The sequence below is a fragment of the Catharus ustulatus genome, chromosome Z (assembly GCF_009819885.2).
Source record: "Catharus ustulatus isolate bCatUst1 chromosome Z, bCatUst1.pri.v2, whole genome shotgun sequence".
Lineage (NCBI taxonomy): Eukaryota > Metazoa > Chordata > Aves > Passeriformes > Turdidae > Catharus > Catharus ustulatus.
Window position 1 is genome coordinate 21,178,673 of NC_046262.2, and position 19,376 is coordinate 21,198,048.

The window sequence follows — 19,376 nt, forward strand, 5'->3', positions numbered from 1 at the left end:
CTAGTCATTTGCAAAATCACTGGGGGAAATTTCACTTTGCCGGCTAGACATTAATATTTTTTGAACTGCAGTCAGTGCTGGAAAATGTCTAGACTAGGGGTTAGATTTATAAATTTTACTTCTGGTAACTTGGGACCACCTAGTAACTTGAGCCAGGAGAGGGAATTCAAGAAAGCATTTCTATTTTAACATTCTTGTGCCTGAAGAAAGCAAAATGTATCCACATTATTTTTCTAAAGAAATCTGTTTAAGTTTAGTGGGTTCATAAAAACATACAAGCAACTTTTTTAGCTATGAAAAACCTCACATGGTATGTTTAAAAAATTAAAAAAACAAAACTGAATGCATCAGTGAAGAGAGAGGAGACGATAATAACAAGCACACATTTAACCATGGAAGTCTTTTCCATTTATCACCCATCATCTTCTGGCATTAAAAACTTATTGTGTTACAATGGCTTTTAAAAACTTTCTTCAGAGAGAGAACACCACTGGCATTTACCGACTATGGCTCTTCTGTATCTTTTTCAGCAATAGATTATTACAGAACATACTGAAGTCAAAATTTAGTGCCATTAGAGAAAGCTTTGAACATCAGGTTTATTTAACATATTTCTCCCCTAGAACTTCCTTTCTTTAAGGAAGTTACCTGCTCAGATAACTACATTACAAAAAAAACCCAGAAAAATGACAACAAAAAAAAAAAAAATCCAAACAACCCCAAAAATAACAAAACAAAAAAAAATTTGAAAAAGTTTAACTTTGGTTGAGAGATGAGGGGAATGGAACAGGGAGTGGGAAAGAGAGAAAGCAAACTTTTTACAAAAAATTTATATGAGCAAGGACCTCAAATTATTCTGTTTCGGCTAACAGCAAGGAAGTCAAAACATGATAAGTGCTTCCTGCTGTGTCCACATTAGCAATTAATTTGAAGCCATAGGAGTGGATCAGCGCAATGAAGCACTGATGTTGAAACTCTCCACATATCTTTGTGTGCTGGTTTGGCCATTCTGGACTACTTGAATACTGTAGACTGAACATCACTACACACGTGGCTCAAAGCTTCCTGAAGAGAAAAAAATACTGCAGGGGTTTAATGAGAACACACCCCATGAGAGATCTCAGGTCTCCTGTAAGCACATATGGACCATTTGGAGGGTATGTGTTCCACATTTTCTCCCAAACAAATGTAGTTTGGACAGAGCAAAATGTGGCTACTCTGATAGCCAAATTGACATGGCCAAAAGCTGGCAACATGTGTCTGGAGGGTTTGCAGTGTGGAACCTGAAAAAAATGCAATAATTACAGTTCACCCATGCTGTTCTAATTGAAGAAATTCTGAAGATAGCATGGCAATACATATTTATAAACTATCATTTTCCCCTGCAAAGTGCACCATATTTAAATGATAAAGTCATCTCCATCTTCAGGTCTTACAACTGAGGACTTGCTTCAGCAAATTAGAAGACCAGAGTAATGTAACTCCACAGCGTGCTTGCAGAAAGTGACAGAGATCAAGTTAAGAATTCAGTCAGTGTTTAAAAGGACTTGTCCTTCACTGGAGCCACAGAGACTCTGCAAAGATGTCTGAGGTCTATCTTTTCTAAGAGGTTACATGAAAGTTTCCCTGTTTCAGGTGTCTGAAATAGGACACAGATGTTTATACCACATTAAACCTTTTATTTCTGTTTCTTCCTAGAATACCAATTATTCAGGTTTCTTTTGACCTTCTGAGACCTCTCAGTGAGTTTTTTTCACAAACTCTTTAAATATATTATTAACTTTAGTTATTGGATGTCAGTGTGACTTAAGCATATCAAATGCCTTGCAAAAGAGGACTATAGAGCCTTGTCTATTCTCCAATTCAATGCCTATACTGCAGAAAAATTGTCATGGTTTTGTTGCCAAAACCCGTATAACAATAAGTTGGAACTGATATCAAATGTGACTCTTATTTTTAATTTTTTTTTAATTAAACTTTTTGTTTAATAAAATCTTGCCAAATATGGCCTCTGTTACACCAGATTCAAGTGAAGCAGAATTTGCCTTTATGCCGAAATCTGATAAAGAACTACTACACTAATGATCTGTGTTAAAAGTATCACATAAAAATATCAAGCATTTCATGCATGAATACATTCTCTTTCAATCTTTATTTAACACTTGCAAAGCCACTTCTCAGACATTATCTCTTCAGTTTCATCATCTCCAATGTCAAATAAAATCAACTACATTTAGAAATTCATCAGCATGATTTGCCTTTTACTAAAGCATGCTCTAGGGGTTTTTTGTATTTATAGCAGGCAAAATTCTGGTACTTTTCCTCATGTAAACTATACTCCAGTGCCAGAAGCATTGTGCTGATTTGCGACAGACTTACAGAAAAAAATTAACATGGATTAAGGCTATCAAGCATACAGTAATACAGGGAAAGACAAAGCAAATACAATCATGAACTCTGACCAAGGAAAGTATTAATAATATGAACTAGCTGAATTAGAATTTTGTCTTTAATCACTTGCAAGAAAGAGGCTTATGAAAGGATGCAAACTGGAAAAAAAATCCAAGTAAATGTTATATTAGTTTTTGAATAATGTTCCCTTTATATATTAAAACACCATTGAAGGCAACAACCTATAATTATAGGTCATCCATACTTATTTATTGTTGTAAATAACTTCTGGTGATGTATTTAGGTATGAAGAGAACAACAGCTCTCCATCCTTAATCTAAGGTTCTCATGTGCACTTCTCCATTATCAAAGCACTGTTTTAAGTTGTTTCAATGTTATTCTATTTTCTATCACTGTGCTATTTTTTTGTAAGTCTGTGAAAAGAAAAATATGAAGCTGTACTCACTGTGTACAACACAGCAGAAGTGTAAACCTCAAAGTACATTTCTTTTGTAAGGTTTATGGGGGTTGTTTATAACCTTCCTGAGGACTTCTACTTCTGTTTTTTTAACCAGATTATGGATACCGGGAAATGGAAATAAACAGCAAGTTCTCTTCTTTAAGAAGTAAAATTGAGTCATCTGCTAGGTTTTATCAGAACTACAGCTATCAGAGATGAAATACACAGCACCAGCTCACATAATTCAACCTTCCAGCAATGTATCAAAGCCAAAATCCACCTAGATTATTTTTGTTTTTTCATATTTATAAAACTGCAAAATTTTGAAGGTACAAACTTTAAAAGATCTAATCAGTAAATATACCAATACCTAGGTATAAACCAAGGAAACAGCAAATATGAGCTGAAATTTCTCTTTATAATCTTACCCAGTGTTCCACAAGGCTTGTTTTTATAAGTGCAGATATCATATCTGTTAAGAAAAAAAAAGTAGATAAAGTATGTCAGTGAATCACGTTTTGTAAGATACTTTGTATATTTATCACATATCTGTATCACAGTCCAAGTTGACAGACCGCAATCAGTTTAATTATGTGCAGCCAGCTGGTGTCGGCATTTTCTGCGCTCTGGTGTAAACCACAAGCTGCAGTACACTCACAGCCGCTGGCCCCAGGCCAGTGGGACACCTGCCAGCAAGAAAAAAATGGTTAAAGTGGATCTTTGTAATCACCAGCTCCATAAAGAAGTCTACCATTCTGTTATGAAGTTACAGTAGCATGGCTATAGACTGCTACTGATTCTCAAACCCTAAGTTTTACTTATTCAACATAATTGGAAGCTTCCCATGGTCTCACACTTGTCAACTAAACAATATTAAGTGCAAGTTGTACTACTTAAGACTTTGATTCTAATTTTTAAAACTGAACTCTTAATTGTTACACCATTTTTTAAAAAACATCTTATGAAATGTCATTATATGTCCTTCTCATTATCCTTCCAGAATTGTAGTGTATCTTCAGAATATGTGTTAACAAACTAAAATGAAAAACATTTCTGCTAAAAGCTAAAAACAATTTTTAGACAAAAACTTTAGTTGTAGATACAGTCTTTAAAATACAGAAACTAGTAAGTTTTAGTATAGTTAATACGTAAATATCTGGAGCTAGTGATGAAATTGAAACATTTTCTGTGGCATAGCTTTTAAAATACCAGTGGTCATGCAGCAGTCAATTCATTAATTATACCTTCATATTTTGAATATGCAATCCTATATTGTGATTATATATATAATAGTGATAACAGACACTCCCACAATGCTACTGATTTTCAAGGATTTGTACTGATTTCCTTGATTTCTTAAGCATACTATGCTTCAAAATAATTTCTACTCTTTAGAAAGGCAAGTGAGAAAAAATCTGAAAAGATACTATCTTTATGCTTTAATTTTAAACCCAAATAGTTACTAATTTCAGGCCACCAGACATTTTCTGTTAAAAATACTGTAAGGACTGCTATCCCATAGGAGTCTGATCACAAGATATATACCTTTCACTGCTAAAAGAGTTATGGTCTGTCTACCAGCCAAATCCATGGACAAAATAACAAAGCTTAAAATTTGGAACAATTCCAGTAAACTCTCTATGCATGCAGACTGCTGTGACCACATGGAATTCCTTTGATTTTTAAAGGGTACTGAGTGTGGAGCAGTTTGTGGGATTAAGCTATAATTTTGAACTTAAATGTTCTTGTTCACTAATTTCATCAAGGTGGTTCAAATGTGCACTGATTTCCCATTTGCTGTCTGGAGGAGGGGAAGGTAACCAAATCAGCATTCTTATAGACAACATTCTTGTAAAAAAAGATTCTTATTTCTCTTGAAATATAATCATTGAAATGTCCCTAAGTTTCAAGATGACACAGATTCAGCTGTGTCATCAGTGTCAGTGGAAAAGAAGGATTTTTATTGAACATTTCCTGCCTTTTACATAATCAAGGAACTAGGCTTTTTATTTCTGTGTTCAGGACAGTGTCTGAACCCAATCCTATTGAAGTTTAAGCACAATTTGCTCCTCAGAGAAAGCAGACAGCTAAGTCTTTCTTAGTGAGAAAACGCTGACCAAATTCTTTAGAATGTAGTTGAGAACTGAATGGAAAAATATTTCTGAAATACACAGGTCTTCTGCTTTTTAATATCCAATGCTAATATGGAAAAATAATTAAAGACATACATCCTTAGATGAAATGGATGTTTGAGAATACGGTTCAGTTTCTCAAAGAACTGTGACAGGAGAGAATTACAGTAAATTCACAAATACAAGCCGCACTGAGTATAAGCCGCATCTCTGGGTGTTGGCAAATATTTTGCTTTTTGTCCATAAATAAGCCGCACCTGAGTATAAGCCGCTCTGTCGTTCGCAGCGAGGACCCACGTGCAAAAAAATTGCCAAATAGTAGCAGAACAGTGGCAGGGCGGGGTTTACTGGCTCAACTAAGGCTGTGCAGGCTCGGCCCGCTTGGGGCTGCCGATGGGGCCAGGTGGACCAACCCGGCGCTGCCGCTCAGCGGGGCCGCTGGGGGCCAGTTGCTGCTGCCACTGGGCTCAGTCACCACGGCCCAGTGCTGCCCCGCGGTGGCAGGCAGGGACGGAGCCCCCCTCGCTCCCACGGCAGCGGCAGCAGGCGGGGACGGAGCACCCCGTCTCTCTCCCCGAGCCGCGGCAATGGCGGCGCAGGGCCCCTCCATCTCTCCCCCGGGTTGCGGCAGAGGAGGGAAGGAGAGAGCTCTCCCTCCTCTCTCCCCGCCTCCCATGCTGCCTGTAGGGTGCCAGGCTCCACCCACGGTGCAACAGAGTAACAATTTGTAACAATTGCGAAATGCCGGCTTTGCAGCTGCTCGGCTCGGCACTCTGGCTGGCACTTCTGAGGTAGTAAATGTCAGAAAATTATTCATATATTAGCCGCTCCTGAGTATTAGCCGCATTTCCAGTTTAGGAGCAAAATCTTAGTCAAATTGGTGCGGCTTGTATTTGTGAAATTACTGTATCTTAATTAAGTTCTTTATCTAGGTTATATTTTTGAAAAACAAAAACCACAGTATTCTTCAGTTTCTGCTGGGAAGTGTATGTTCTTCATCACGCACAAGTTAGTTATGATGATAATGAAACCTAAATTAGATAATAAAACTAAGGAAAAGATAACTTTATTTTCCAATATACCAATTATTTTGCAAGAACATACCTGGGTAGTAATATGTTCTATACATGTTATCACTAAATATTCAGATTTTATACACAATGACTAGTTTCCTTCAAGGATATACATCCTAGGCTACAGTATACCAGGAAAAAAAATTTTGAACTTTTGAAAAAATTTTCAGTATCCAATTTCAGTGACTTACTTTATCTACATCATCTTCCAGCTCCACTTTTTCATTTTATTGCTTTCGTATTAATGATTTCTGTTTGTGATTTGTCTGAAAGCTCACTGCATTCTCATGAACCAAACTGCTTGCTTCCATCATCTTCTTTTTTATATGATTTAAAATCAGACTACCTCGACTTTTTTTTTGTTTTGACACCACTTCTTTTAAATTATTTTGAACCTTCAAGGAATCCATTTAGTTTTCAGATTTTGGGTTCAAAATGAGGAAGACTAGAGATGCAATACTTGACAGATAGTAATTTTAAGCCACCAAGAAACTCCTGAAAATGCAAATCATCATGACTTCCCATGAGATTAGATAGGTCTAATTGCTATGGGGAAAAAAAAAAAGGCAACCCACAAACAAACAAAACAAAAAGGCCACACACAAAAAAGCAATACTAAGGTGCAGTTTGATCACCAGGAGTCCAGTAAATACTTCAGGAGCTAAAGAGACCAAAAGAGAGATTCTCAAGCCAACAATTATCTCAACCAACCATCAAAGATTATGACAACAGCCACAATAATGACAACTGCAAAAACGTTGATTCAATTCACTGACAGAAGGTGTAAGATGGACACCACACAAAAGTTGAATGAAAGAACACAGTTACATAGGTAAATAACTTGGGATAAGATGGTAGCCAGATCATTTTGAGACAACCAAGAAAAATCTGTGCCCACCCAAGCCAAAAAAGAAGATCACATAATTCCTAATAAAGTGGGTGTAATGCCCCTGAAATGTGACCATGCTGGGGAAGCAGAATGGAAAAGAGGTAGGAGGGGAGATGGTTGATTACATGGCCATGTCTGCCCTGAAGAAATCAGAAGTCTCTTCATGAGGCAGATGGGGAGGAGGTCTGGGAGTGCTAGGCATTCCTGTGTGGCTGCTGAAGAGCTGCAGCAGGCAGACAGGAAATGCATGATGAATGCACAACTGTCACTGACAACTCTGACTGACACAACAGCCAGAAGGAAACTGCACAGACAGACCATTGTCTGTTCAACAGCATGATCAAGGATTAGAGCAGCAAAACACTCCTCTTATGCTGTGGATCAAACAGCAAGAGTTACTGCACCATACAGGGAGACCGTAAAAAGAAAATTTTCTAGTCCTTTTTGGTGGGATATAGAGGCATCATGCTAAAATATACTTGCACACTATATTAAAAAGTGAAAGGGATCACATTAGACACTGAAATTCTACTATCTGCATTATCAAGCTGTTTTATAACTCTATAACATTTTCTAAGAAACACTTCTTGCATAGATTTGACTATGAGAAGAACTAATCTCAAAGAACTCCCATGAAAAGTTGTGGAGATGGCCATGATTATTAAAAGGCAAAACATACAAAACTAATCCGTTTTCGAGAAGCCAGCTTAATAGTGTGTAAACAAGATCTGTGCCAGTGGTACTCAGTGCAATAAAAAAGCCGCTGGCATGTTTATTTAATGTATTAGTATAGATGTAAGCTACAGACTATCTCTTCAAGTCTCTCTTATCTGTAACTCTAACCTGAAGAAAAATCCATTTCCTTTGCAAATCTGATGACTGGCAAGATCCTGATTATTTGAGTAGGACACTTAAGTCAAACAGATAAGAAAGACAAATTCTCTGAGAATACTGTAAGCACTGCTCAAACTTGTCAGGTAAATTATCTGCAGCTATAGCCAATCCCAGAGGCACCTTAGGGGAATACAGCCATTTGTCTCCTGGAACACTACCCAGAAAGAAGATTCTTCCTGATCCCTGCAAACTGTCAATTTTCAGGCCTGGTGTATGCAGTTGTGCAACTATGTAGCTCACACAGAGTTCTATGATAGCAAATGTATTCCTACATTAAAAATATAAACAAATAACAAAGAGGCATACTAATTCACAGATTTGATTATAAGAAAGCATCAATTGTTCTTCCATCCACCCTTAGCATAAAATTACAAGTAAATTATTCTAGACACTAGAGAAGTTTAAAAATACTTCTTAAAAGCTATTCAGTCTCATGTTAAGAATTGCTTAGAGCATAATTTGAGAACAACTGTCCTAAGTTATCCAATTATCTGCCTTTCCTTCCACAGCAGTCATTTGTGAGTGTTTGCAAAGAAAACAGGACAGCTCATACTGATACCTTCCCCCATAGAAGTCCCCAGCTCTGTGGCTTAGGGTGCTTCAGAGACAGAGATTGCATCTATAATTTAACTGATTTTTCTTTTATTGTCTTCAGCCCTTTGTTGATTCCTCTTTATTCTGAAGAAACCAAATTGTTTCAGTGTCTTTCGGGAGATACAGTTATGCTTTTATCAGCAAAGTTGAGTCCCACTTTTTCAGTAAAGCTCCTTCCCTTCGAAACCTCACAGGCTTTTTAAAATTTCTCAAATGTGTGTATTAGACTTTAAAAAGTTATTCAACAGTGGCATTAACAGTAGTACATACAAAGGCAAAATGAATTCTTTCTCCTTACAAGTTAATGTGTATTTATAAATTCAAGGATAACATTGGCCTTTCTACCAGTCTCATTATACAAATTGGCCCATTAACTGAAAAGAGTCTCTGTAAAAAACTATTATTACATTACTGTAAATGTCCAGTGTGCCAGAAGGGACTATTTGCATCAAATTAACACTGAGATAGAAATATACCTGTTACAGGATTGGAAATGTACATGAATACTAGTATTAGATACACTTTAAAGAATTTCATTAATCAACAAGAATAACCCATGCTATGTTTTATTTAAGTAAAGTGAGTAAAGCACGAAACCTCTTATTAGAAGAGCAAACTGTTCAAAATCAGTATGAAAGACCAGCTGTTTACTTACACATACATCAAACTACTCCAAAATTACTCTGAAAGCTACCAATAAGCATGAGTAATATTTAAGATAGATATTGACATAAATAACCAAGGCTTTTGAAGGACTATTTTTTTTAATGGAAAAGAGTTTAGGAAACCAAAACACAGTCACAGTAAATCCCTGAGGAAAAATCTACCAGGATGGATGGAATTTAAATGTAATTAAAAAAATTAAAAAAAAAAAAAAATTCAGGCTAGGCAAAACCAACAAATATGTATGACTGGACATGAAGCTCTTTATAAGTTTCAGATAGGTGAACACATACTTCATATATATAATACTAGATGATTTGTCAGTTACTCTGTTTGAAAAGGTTGTCAGAAAATAAAATGAAGTCTAAGAACTGATTCTCTCCTGACTAAGAGTAAACAAAGTTAAATACTAAAAATTATTAATATTTCATTTTTTAGGGAATATTTCCAGACATTATCTCTGAAAGCAAGGGTTTATTTTTCACTTTTAAAGCAAATTATACCTTTTGATACTCACTTTTTAATTGTTATAGGTTTTAAGATCTCGCTCTTTACATAAGGATTATCTTTCTCGCACACCCTCGCTCAACAATAAACCTAAGAAGTTCATTAGAGTTACGCTTTTTTACCTTTTATTCTTCATGCTATGCAACATGATTTATCTATGCACCCAATCATAGATGTTATAGGTTACTTTTGAATAAATGTAAAAGACCAAGTAAAAAGGTACCTATTGTGGAAAATTAAATTAATCTAGTTCCAACACCTATGACCATAAACTGAACTGCTGCCAGATCAGACTGAAATCTTAGTTTTCTCTTAAATTGATCAAAAGCTTCAAGCTATCTGACGACTCCAACTCCTCTTTCTAAAGTATGGAAAATTACAAAAAAAAAAGGAAAAACCCAGTGACTAGCTTGTACTTGTACTTTTTTTTTATGCATGTACTTGGCTATATTCAAAAAGTGCTCATTTTGCAAATGCAGACAATGTCACTAATGCTATTGAACTGGATGTCACTAATACTAGACAATTGCAATGGAGTTAAATAATGCCTATAATAATTTGGCCATTCATTAGCTTTGCATAGGTTACCAACAGCAATACTCTCTATTACACAGTATTTTTGATGTCTTTCTAAAAGCTTTACTTCAGCACATCCTTTGCCTTGCAGAAAGTGGTATACCACAACAGCATTCTGCCCTAAAATAAAGAACATGTCTTATTTGGTTCCTTCCTCAAAAACCTCAAACCAAAAAGAGCTATTTAAATTGAGGAAGGAAAAGAATAACATACATATTACACATCACTCATCAGAAATAGCTTTTTCTATTATTAGTTTTCTGTGTCTTTAATGTTGCCACAGACAACCAAAGTCTGCTCTATTGGACTTTGTTCTGATACTTAGCTTGAGTGGATAAATTCTGAGTTACAGCCAGAAAAACTATTCCTGCTGTAAGTTCTAGTTCTCCTGATTTATATAAAACTTTTAAATAATTGCACTGTAAATTAAACACTTCCATACTACTTTCTCTAAACTGCAAATGAAGTCAAAAAAGTAAAAATAAACACAGCTCTGGAAAAAAAAATTAAAGCTGTCATTTGTAGTCATCAACTTCAGCAATGTAACAATAGAATAGCAGTTGCAATATTATCATAATCAGTAGTATTATTAGTGCTGTTTAGACACTTAGGATAACTCTTGATCCACACAAAAGATATTATGCAAGTGCATCAGAAATGTAGAGACACCTACCTATGCACCAGCAGTGATTTCAATAACATTCTGGGACAACTTATTCTGGCACTATCACCAGTGTGTCGATAATACTTGATTTGTTGTATTCTGAAACTCAAAAGTCTTTGAAACTTTTATTATTCTCAGTATTGAGTCAAAATTTAGAGGGAGTTACACAGATGTAGCTAGTTCAACCTGAGCTAGAGAATAAATCAGAAATTTCTACATATCTGCTCTAAGTACACTGCTAATAATTTCTTTATCGGTACATTCAGGATAAGTCCAGCAACTAACACATAAAGCTTTTTTTTCAAAGCTGTTTGACACTGAACAGCTCAAGGAGCTTGTGGGGCAATGTTTTTTTTAGACTGTACTAATGCAACCAAGTCTGGGGAAAAGGAAAGCTAGCAAAACTAATTACAGAGGTGTGGTTGGGGGCATCCTGCCACACAGCAGAAAATAGGAAGCAACTAGTCTAGACCTCTGGCAGAAGGGAAACACAGCTAACAGCTATGATTACTAACCAAGTTTTAGCTCTGTTGTACAAAAATAAATTAGTTAAGTTAGAGCAATAACATATTGCACATACATTTATAAGTTTTTCTATGATTTCTTTCTAGGATTTTACTATAGGTAGGCCTTTTTTTCTAAATTTCTGAATATTGTAAACAGTTAGTTTATAATCTTTGGGAAGATCACATATCTTTGTACACAAAATGTCTACTTTATTTACCCTTACTCACACTGCATAAGGCATAGAAGGCTAAGCATTGGCTGCAAGGAATAGCAGTTCATTAGGATGACAGACCACACCTGGTACAGAAGAACATAAGAACTGCAACAGGGGCCAGACCACAGATTCCACTATCCCAATACCCAGCCTTCACAACGAACTAAGAGAAGGCCCAAGAAAGAATAACACCACTGCAGGCATAAAATGTCAATTATACTAGTACTCTCCCAACTATTTTTGGCTCAGAATTTTTGAGACAGATGTGCTTCTGTGTATTTATTACTTTCAATGGATTTTTCTTCTGTGAACATGCCTAGCCAACCTTTCAACCTATATATATGTCCAGCTTCCATAAAGTGATTTGCCAAGAAGTTTCAACATTAGCTAAACCTTGCATTAAAAATAGTTGCCTCCCTTCTCCTGGTTTTGAGACTTTCTTCTTCTATATTTTCTAGACAGAGTCAAGTTCTTGTGGTGAAAGATGGTATGAATGATTTTTTCCTCATTTGTGTCCTCAATACAACCTTGTAATAGTTATCCTTGCTTCTCTTCTCCAATTCTCCAAAAACCTTTTGAGATGAGAAGGCCAGACTGTCAGATACAAACTTTTCAAGACCTAGGCATACCATGCCCAGTTTAATCAACAGCATAATAAGATCCTTTATTCTTTTCCCAATAATTTTTAATATATTTAATTTCCTGGATTAACAATGTATGCTTGACATATAGCCCAAATGTTTTCAGAAAAATAATAATATTATCCAATAACAGGAATAACCGTGGTTGTTTTTTGCTACTTCTGGTTGGTATTTGTACAAAATTTTTGACAAAAGATTTAAACTCTTACACATATACTGTCACAACATATTTTTCCTGAAAATAATAAGAACAGTACACTCCGTGCTTGAGCTCAATTAAAGAATCATAAAGTTATATTTACACAAAGAGATAAATTTCAGTAGCTTGATGCAGTAATTAGAACCTTCTTCAGTCAATGCAATGAAGTTTATTTGCTGACTTCCTCTAAAGGTCAAAACCAAAGACAGTCATTCCCAAATTATTTTTAACCCTGACTAGAATTAAAAAATTGTTTGTCTTAAGAGCAGACTCACAGCAACATATTTTGCAAGTTTAGTGCTTTTTTCTATAAGCATGTGTTACAATAAGCTACAATAAAGGGTATCTCCTCCTCAAAAAATGATAGCAAACAATTGGATCTGATTGCTTAAAGAACAATACAATGCCAATCAAGTGCTGGACATCTGTGGTAGTTTTCCAGATGACATGCAAAATACAGCTAACAAAGTTTGAAGCTATCATATTCTGTGGTCTGCTTCTGATCTGAAAGGAAAAGAAATACATAGAGTGAAATGGTGGCAAAGCAAAGACTGTTCTAACAAAGAGGATCAGTTTAGAAGAAATACACAAGTTTACAAGAAGAAAAATATGTCAGAGATCTTGTCCGAATTTGTTAGAGCACATAAACCTGTCATGTTAACACAAGAAGGAACTTAATTTGATTTTCTGTTTTTTAAAAGGGGCTGGCAAATGGAATACATGCACTTCACATGGATCTTCGAAGGGTGTCTGTGTGAAAATCAAAAGACATACAATTCAGAATTGCATGCAAATCTTTGTTTCATCTTCTTTTCATGTAATATAAGCCAGGAAGAAATATTAGCTCTATCAAAGACAAAAAAAGTTTGTGTAGCATCTATTATAATTTTCTGTCAAACTTATTTTTTACTAATCATTTTAATGACAACAGCAACTAACTGCTGTGAATGAATGGCTGAATGCCATGAGAACATTAACTGACTTTGCAGCAGTGGCTCCTCATAAACCACATTACTCGTACTGTATACGAGTTATGATTAGTCAACTGTATCTATCCAGGCTGTCTGTAGGCATACATCCCTACTTTCTCTTACCTTGAAGAATGTAAGAGTGAAGCTGGCGCAATTTATTTTATTTCTGCTAACAAAAAAAAAAAAAAAAAAAAAAAAAAATCACAGAATTAACTAGGAAAGAAAATGGGCTTCAGAATCCATAATCTATCTTGCAAAGGGATGCACATGTCAGAGCTCTTCAACCTAAGCCAAATATGTTAAATCCATATTTAAACTACATGATTGTCAAAAGGAATTTCTCAGTGATTCCTTGGGTTTAAACCTTCCATACATTATTCAAGCCTTCACTTTGTAAACTGGTCTTTCAAAGCCAACCTATCTTGAAGTGGGAAAACAAGTTACTAAATTCTTCTTCATTAAATTTATTAAGCCCACAAAGCATTCAGTTACTTGTCTGTTCTGAAAATGCTTAGTTATATTTCTAAAACTAGTTTGGTTCCCCCTACAGATGTTATGAAAGAAAAGTTCCATTAATTTCTTTAATTGACAATATACTCCTTCATATTAAAATTGACCTGAACAACTATGTTATTTTTTACCACATACTGCATATTGCCATGAGACTATTAAAATAATTATTCCCATGAGTTTTATAAAATTTTAAATGCCGAACAGAAATTTTGGCTGGCTCTAAGGAGAACCTTTATCCCCATGAGGGCAGTCAAGTAGTAAAGTGGTCTGCCCAAAAAGGTATTGCAAGATTTGCCTGGGTAAAGTCTTGTGAAACCTAGTTTGATCTCATAACTCACCCTGCTTAGGGGGTAACATTGGACTGAAGATCTACAGAAGTCCCTTTCGGACAGATTCTAAGTAGGTGTTATCTAAAAATATTTAACTAATAATAATGAAAAAAATAAATATTACATTCTAATACAACTCTTCAGAATATTCATTGGAAAGTAAATTACATGTAAATTACATTATTCAAAACAAAAGCATAATTAGAACCACAGTTATGGTATGGTATTAAATTTTTTATCAGTACGGAAAAGTGGGGAAAGAGACTCCCTCTCCATTCCACTCTGAGTTGGAACAATTCTACATCTTCCTAACAACTACACATGAAACCTCTTGAACTTCATTACCCAATTAGTTGACTATGAAGTTTTAAACACCTGCCATTGTTCTATAAAGCACATTCTCTTCTGTGATGTCAACACAACAGTCTAAAACACTAACTGTAAGAAATCCAGGAAGTTCAAGCTGAAAGAAAAATAAGCATGCTTTATTTCTTTTTCCCTCAGTAAATTAGAAATTAATGTAGCTAAACCATTATAAATAATGCCAGGTAAATATCATAAGATCTACAAACAAGCAAAAGTCACATCCAAGAAAATATTTCTTTCAATTGTGGCTAAAGAAATGGGGAGAATTTCACTGTATTAAGGTCACAAATTATTATTTTTCATTATTAGTTTCATTTATAAAGTTATTGAACTAGAACACTTAACTACTCACCAAATTTATAGAAAAGGATGGATCAATTTAGAAGTTTATTAAAGCAACAATGCTTTAATAGAGGTTGGATAGCATGTAGGAACTACCACTATTTGATTTTAATTAAGTAATTGCAATTTTTGTTTTATAAATTAGTCTGGTTTTCATTTGTTCAATGTAAGTTATTTTAGTGTTTCTATTATTCTCAAGTATGGCTTTATTTAATAAATACAAGTCATTTACAAATGCAAATACTCTAATCAAATTCCCACTTTTGCTTGGAAGAACCTGGGAAAAAACATGTGGTGCACCCTCAGGACTTGTTGGGGCCAATCCTGTTTAACATCTTTATCAATTTTATGTGTATCAACCTTTGCAAGTTCACAGACCACACCAAGCTGTGTGGGTTATTGATCTGCTGGAGGGCAGGAAGGATCTGCAGAGGGATCTGGTCAGGCTGGATCATGCCCCAAGGCCAATGGTGTGAGGTCCAACAAGGCCCAGTGCTGGTTCCTGCCCTTGGGTCACAACAACCCCAGGCAGGGCCACAGGCTGGGACAAAGTGGCTGTAAAGGATCTGGGGGTGCTGGTGACAGCAGCTGAACATGAGCCAGGGTGTGCCCAGGTGGCCAAGAAGGCCAATGGCATCCTGGCCTGGATCAGCAATAGTGTGGCCAGCAGGAGCAGGGCAGGGATTGTCCCCCTGTCCTGGGCACTGCTGAGGCCACACCTCGAGTGCTGTGTCCAGTTCTGGGCCCTCAGTGCAAGAAAGACACTGAGGGGCTGGAGTGAGTCCAGAGAAGGGCAATGGAGCTGGGGCAGGGTCTGGAGCACCATTCCTGAGAGGAGCAGCTGAGGGAGCTGGGGGTGTTTGTCCTGGAGAAAAGGAGGCTCAGGAGTGACCTTAGCACTCTCTACAAGTGCCTCATGGAGGCTGTAGAAAGGTGAGGGTCAGCCTCTTCTTCCAGGCAGCAAGTGACATGCTGAGGGGAAATGACCTTAAATTGTGCCAGGGGAGGTTTGGATTACATATTTGGAAACATTTTTTCACATAAAGGGTTGTAAAGCACCAAAACAGCTGCTGAGGGAAGTGGTGGAATCACCATCTCTGGAAGTGTTCAAAAAACATGTGAATATGACTCCTGAAAATATGGTTCATTGGTGGTGATGCTGGGTTGACAGTTGGACTTGATAATCTTAAATGTCTTTTCGAACCTTAATGATTCTATTATTCTATGATTCTAACTTGTAAAAGCCTAAAGCATAAAAACTGAATTAAAATGTTATTTTTATTAATTAAAAATTTTTATAAAATTAAGATGCATAAATCTATTTAAGTTATTGAGCTACTTAAGAGAATGTGCAGGAAAAGAGTTTCCTTCCAGCAATACAGGGAGAAATGGCAAGTTCAGTAGTGCACAGACTATAAAGAACACCCACGTGTTTCAGTGAGGTTACTACCTCTAGAACAGCACCATACTACTTATTATGTGGCACTTTTAGGAAGGGACACATACAGGAACAACATTTTTTGGACTGTCAAACAATCTGCTTAATTGACTCAAGACATAACAAAAAATAGAGTTGCAAAGCATGACAAAAATATTCTCCTGACCAAGTGCATTTCATATTATTGCTATTGTTTTATGCTCTTTTTTTTAACCACTAAATAATTAACAATCATACCCAAAATGTGACTGAAATGGAATTGCTCCAAAACCAGTCTTGGTCAAAAACTCATAAACACTTTCATGGCCTAACAGATTGCATTTTACACATCTGAAAAATTCCTTGGTTTTGCTAGCATTTGAAGTACAATTTCTTGTTCTTTACTGATTCCAAACACACTGTTCAGAATTGCATAACATATTTCACTCTGCTTTGGCAGGTGGTTGAAAGAGCTCATAGGGTAGAAATTTCTTCTGAAAGAATCTGGACAATGAGCATTTGTCAGCATTACTTATGACCTTGCAATTTCTAAGCAGAACTAACTGTCCTAAAATAACAATATAAGCAAATACCTTTCATTACAGCTGAATTAATGTGCAAGCTAAGGAACTGCCTGTACCTCTTCCTGCCTATTTATCCAATCACTTAGCACTCCCTTTTTCAAGCTGCTGAGAGTAATAAATGAGAGATTTACATGGGTCTGGCTGAAGTAGTGTGAAGGCAATCCAAATGCAACCTCAGTGCTATCCAAAGAGGCATCTTAAAAGGTCTGAAAAAGAATCCCATACGTTTGGAAGCTGAATGTTATTATCAGCTCCCAAAAATACAAGTTCTACAGTTTTCATAACACAACCTGAACAAAATGTTCAGCAATAACAAAAATATTAACTTTAATAATTTACACCTGATGTCCTAACATAATATTACAAATATGTGTAGCAGCAATTTGATTCAAACAGCAGTATTGGATGGTCATTCCTTCTGCAATTCAGTACAAAGCTAATTTTAAAACAAGGTTTTGTAACTGGACATACGGAAAAGAAAAAATTAATTTTGGCAGTTTCTATCCTTCCTTCTCTGACCTTAAGGCATCTTGTCCTCCAAGATCATAACTGCATTAACTCTCAGCTTCTTGACAGTGAAACAGTCAGCTTTGTGGATCAAGCTAACTTCTATTCTCTTGTTAATACTTCCTAGTAAGTTGCTTATATGTTTAACTATTACACAGATTCTTATGTTTCCCTGGCATGAGTGTTACTCTGTGCAGATCTAGGAATCTCCCAGAAAAGCCATGTTGGTCAACATGTACTTAAAACTCCAAAACATGTAAAACTGTAAGTTATTTAGGAACTGTGTCTCCAATTCAGAAAGAATACAAACATATGAAAAGATATTTTAGTTAAATTATCTGAATATTCTTCCCACTCCATTAGACTGACCAGGATTTGACACTCCAGTTAGTCTTATACCGAATCGAAAGCCATTACTAAGAGTTCCAAAAATTTCATCATTCGTGAGTAACTAGTAAGATCACACAAATTCCAAACTACCAAGATTACACCTCACTGCTAAGATATGTTACTGACAACATTTTCAATTTTTTAAAACAACAAAAGATCAGAAATTATCTCATTTTTTTGAAAATCACTTTTTTTGGCGGGAGGGTGGGGGCAGTAGCAGGGGTCAGAATAGAAAACAGGGAAAAATTAAGTATTTGACTTGACACAATGCAATATTTCCATGGGTTTTTGTTTCCAGATATTTAAGTATTTTTAGTTAAATCTCTCATTTCTGAGAACTAATAATAACTTCATTTTACAAGGGAAAAACATTTCTCCATTTATCCACAGACCTGTTTTAGTACCTGTAATGCCAGAGTGTTTTCACAGCATCCCTCCAAAACTAACACAAGACTCAAAGATCCTTAATAGATTCATGCAGTTTGATTGCTAAAAACAATGTCAGTCATTGTAGTAACTTCTGTAATACAGACACATATCCTCTTCTACTTCGAGAAAAATTTATATTAATACATATATTATACATATAAATATAATAATTATCTAAACAGAGAATTGTCCTGAATGACAACTATGTTCTGAGATAATAAAAACCTTTCAATTCCAAAATTATGAAAGACAAAATGACTGCTCAGTTTAAAAAAGGAAAAAAAAAAGTGCACATGTGTAGACTGCAGACTAACAGTAAACTGTCAAACTGAAAACTCATGAAGGTACTGATTCAGAATTACTGTGGACTTAAGCTGAGGGAAATATTCAGGATAATCTCTTTGCCCATGAAGGTCTTGGGCAGAAAAACCAGGTAATTAACTATTTCAGGTCAAGTGAAGACTTCTTTGACAGGGGGTAGGCAGGCAGGAATCTAGAAACCTAGAATCTAAAAATGTAATCATGTCTAAAAATCTAAATCTAATCTAAAATTCTAGAGAGATAAAGATAGTCTACCATCTGATCTGGAGAAAAATGCAAGTTGAGACTGATAGTACATTAAAAGAGTATTAAAGTAGGAAAGGCCACCAAATAATGATTCTGCTTTCAAAGTCACCTCCAAAAGAAATTTCATTCTGGGAGAATCTACTCCTCAGTGCTTATCACCATATAACCAGTACCAGGGGCAGATAGTAGATGGCTTTTACTAAACCAGCCATAGATTGCTGGTTGAGAATATATCACACGTAACAGGAACAAAACATCACAAAACATTGGAGGAGTACACCTCAGTTGTGATTTCTGTTTGGGAGGCTGAAGAGGATTTATCTTTTCAGTTTACCAGATTACAAAGAAAAAATAAATATTCTAATTAAAGAGAGAAACTAAATCCATGAGGAACAGCAGAAGAAGCATCTTAAGCATAATTATAAAAGATAAGTATATAGCATTCTTTTCTGTTTTGTGGAAGCTCTCACTGAATACTATAAAAAGCTTAAGATTGTCTTTCCTGATTTAACTGTCCCCTCAAAAAAAAAACCAACCTAAACCAAAACCAAACCAAA

The 19,376-nt window shown here is 35.8% G+C and overlaps 1 protein-coding gene across 1 annotated transcript in view; it reads right to left on the minus strand.

Moving 5' to 3' along the window:
- ADAMTS6 (ADAM metallopeptidase with thrombospondin type 1 motif 6) overlaps positions 1–19,376 on the minus strand; it is a 159,621-nt gene that overhangs the window by 96,069 nt on the left and 44,176 nt on the right. Inside the window, exon 7 of the mRNA XM_033086026.2 lies at positions 3,280–3,323. Within this exon, the coding sequence (XP_032941917.1) occupies positions 3,280–3,323 (44 nt within the window). The remainder of the gene's footprint in view (positions 1–3,279; positions 3,324–19,376) is intronic.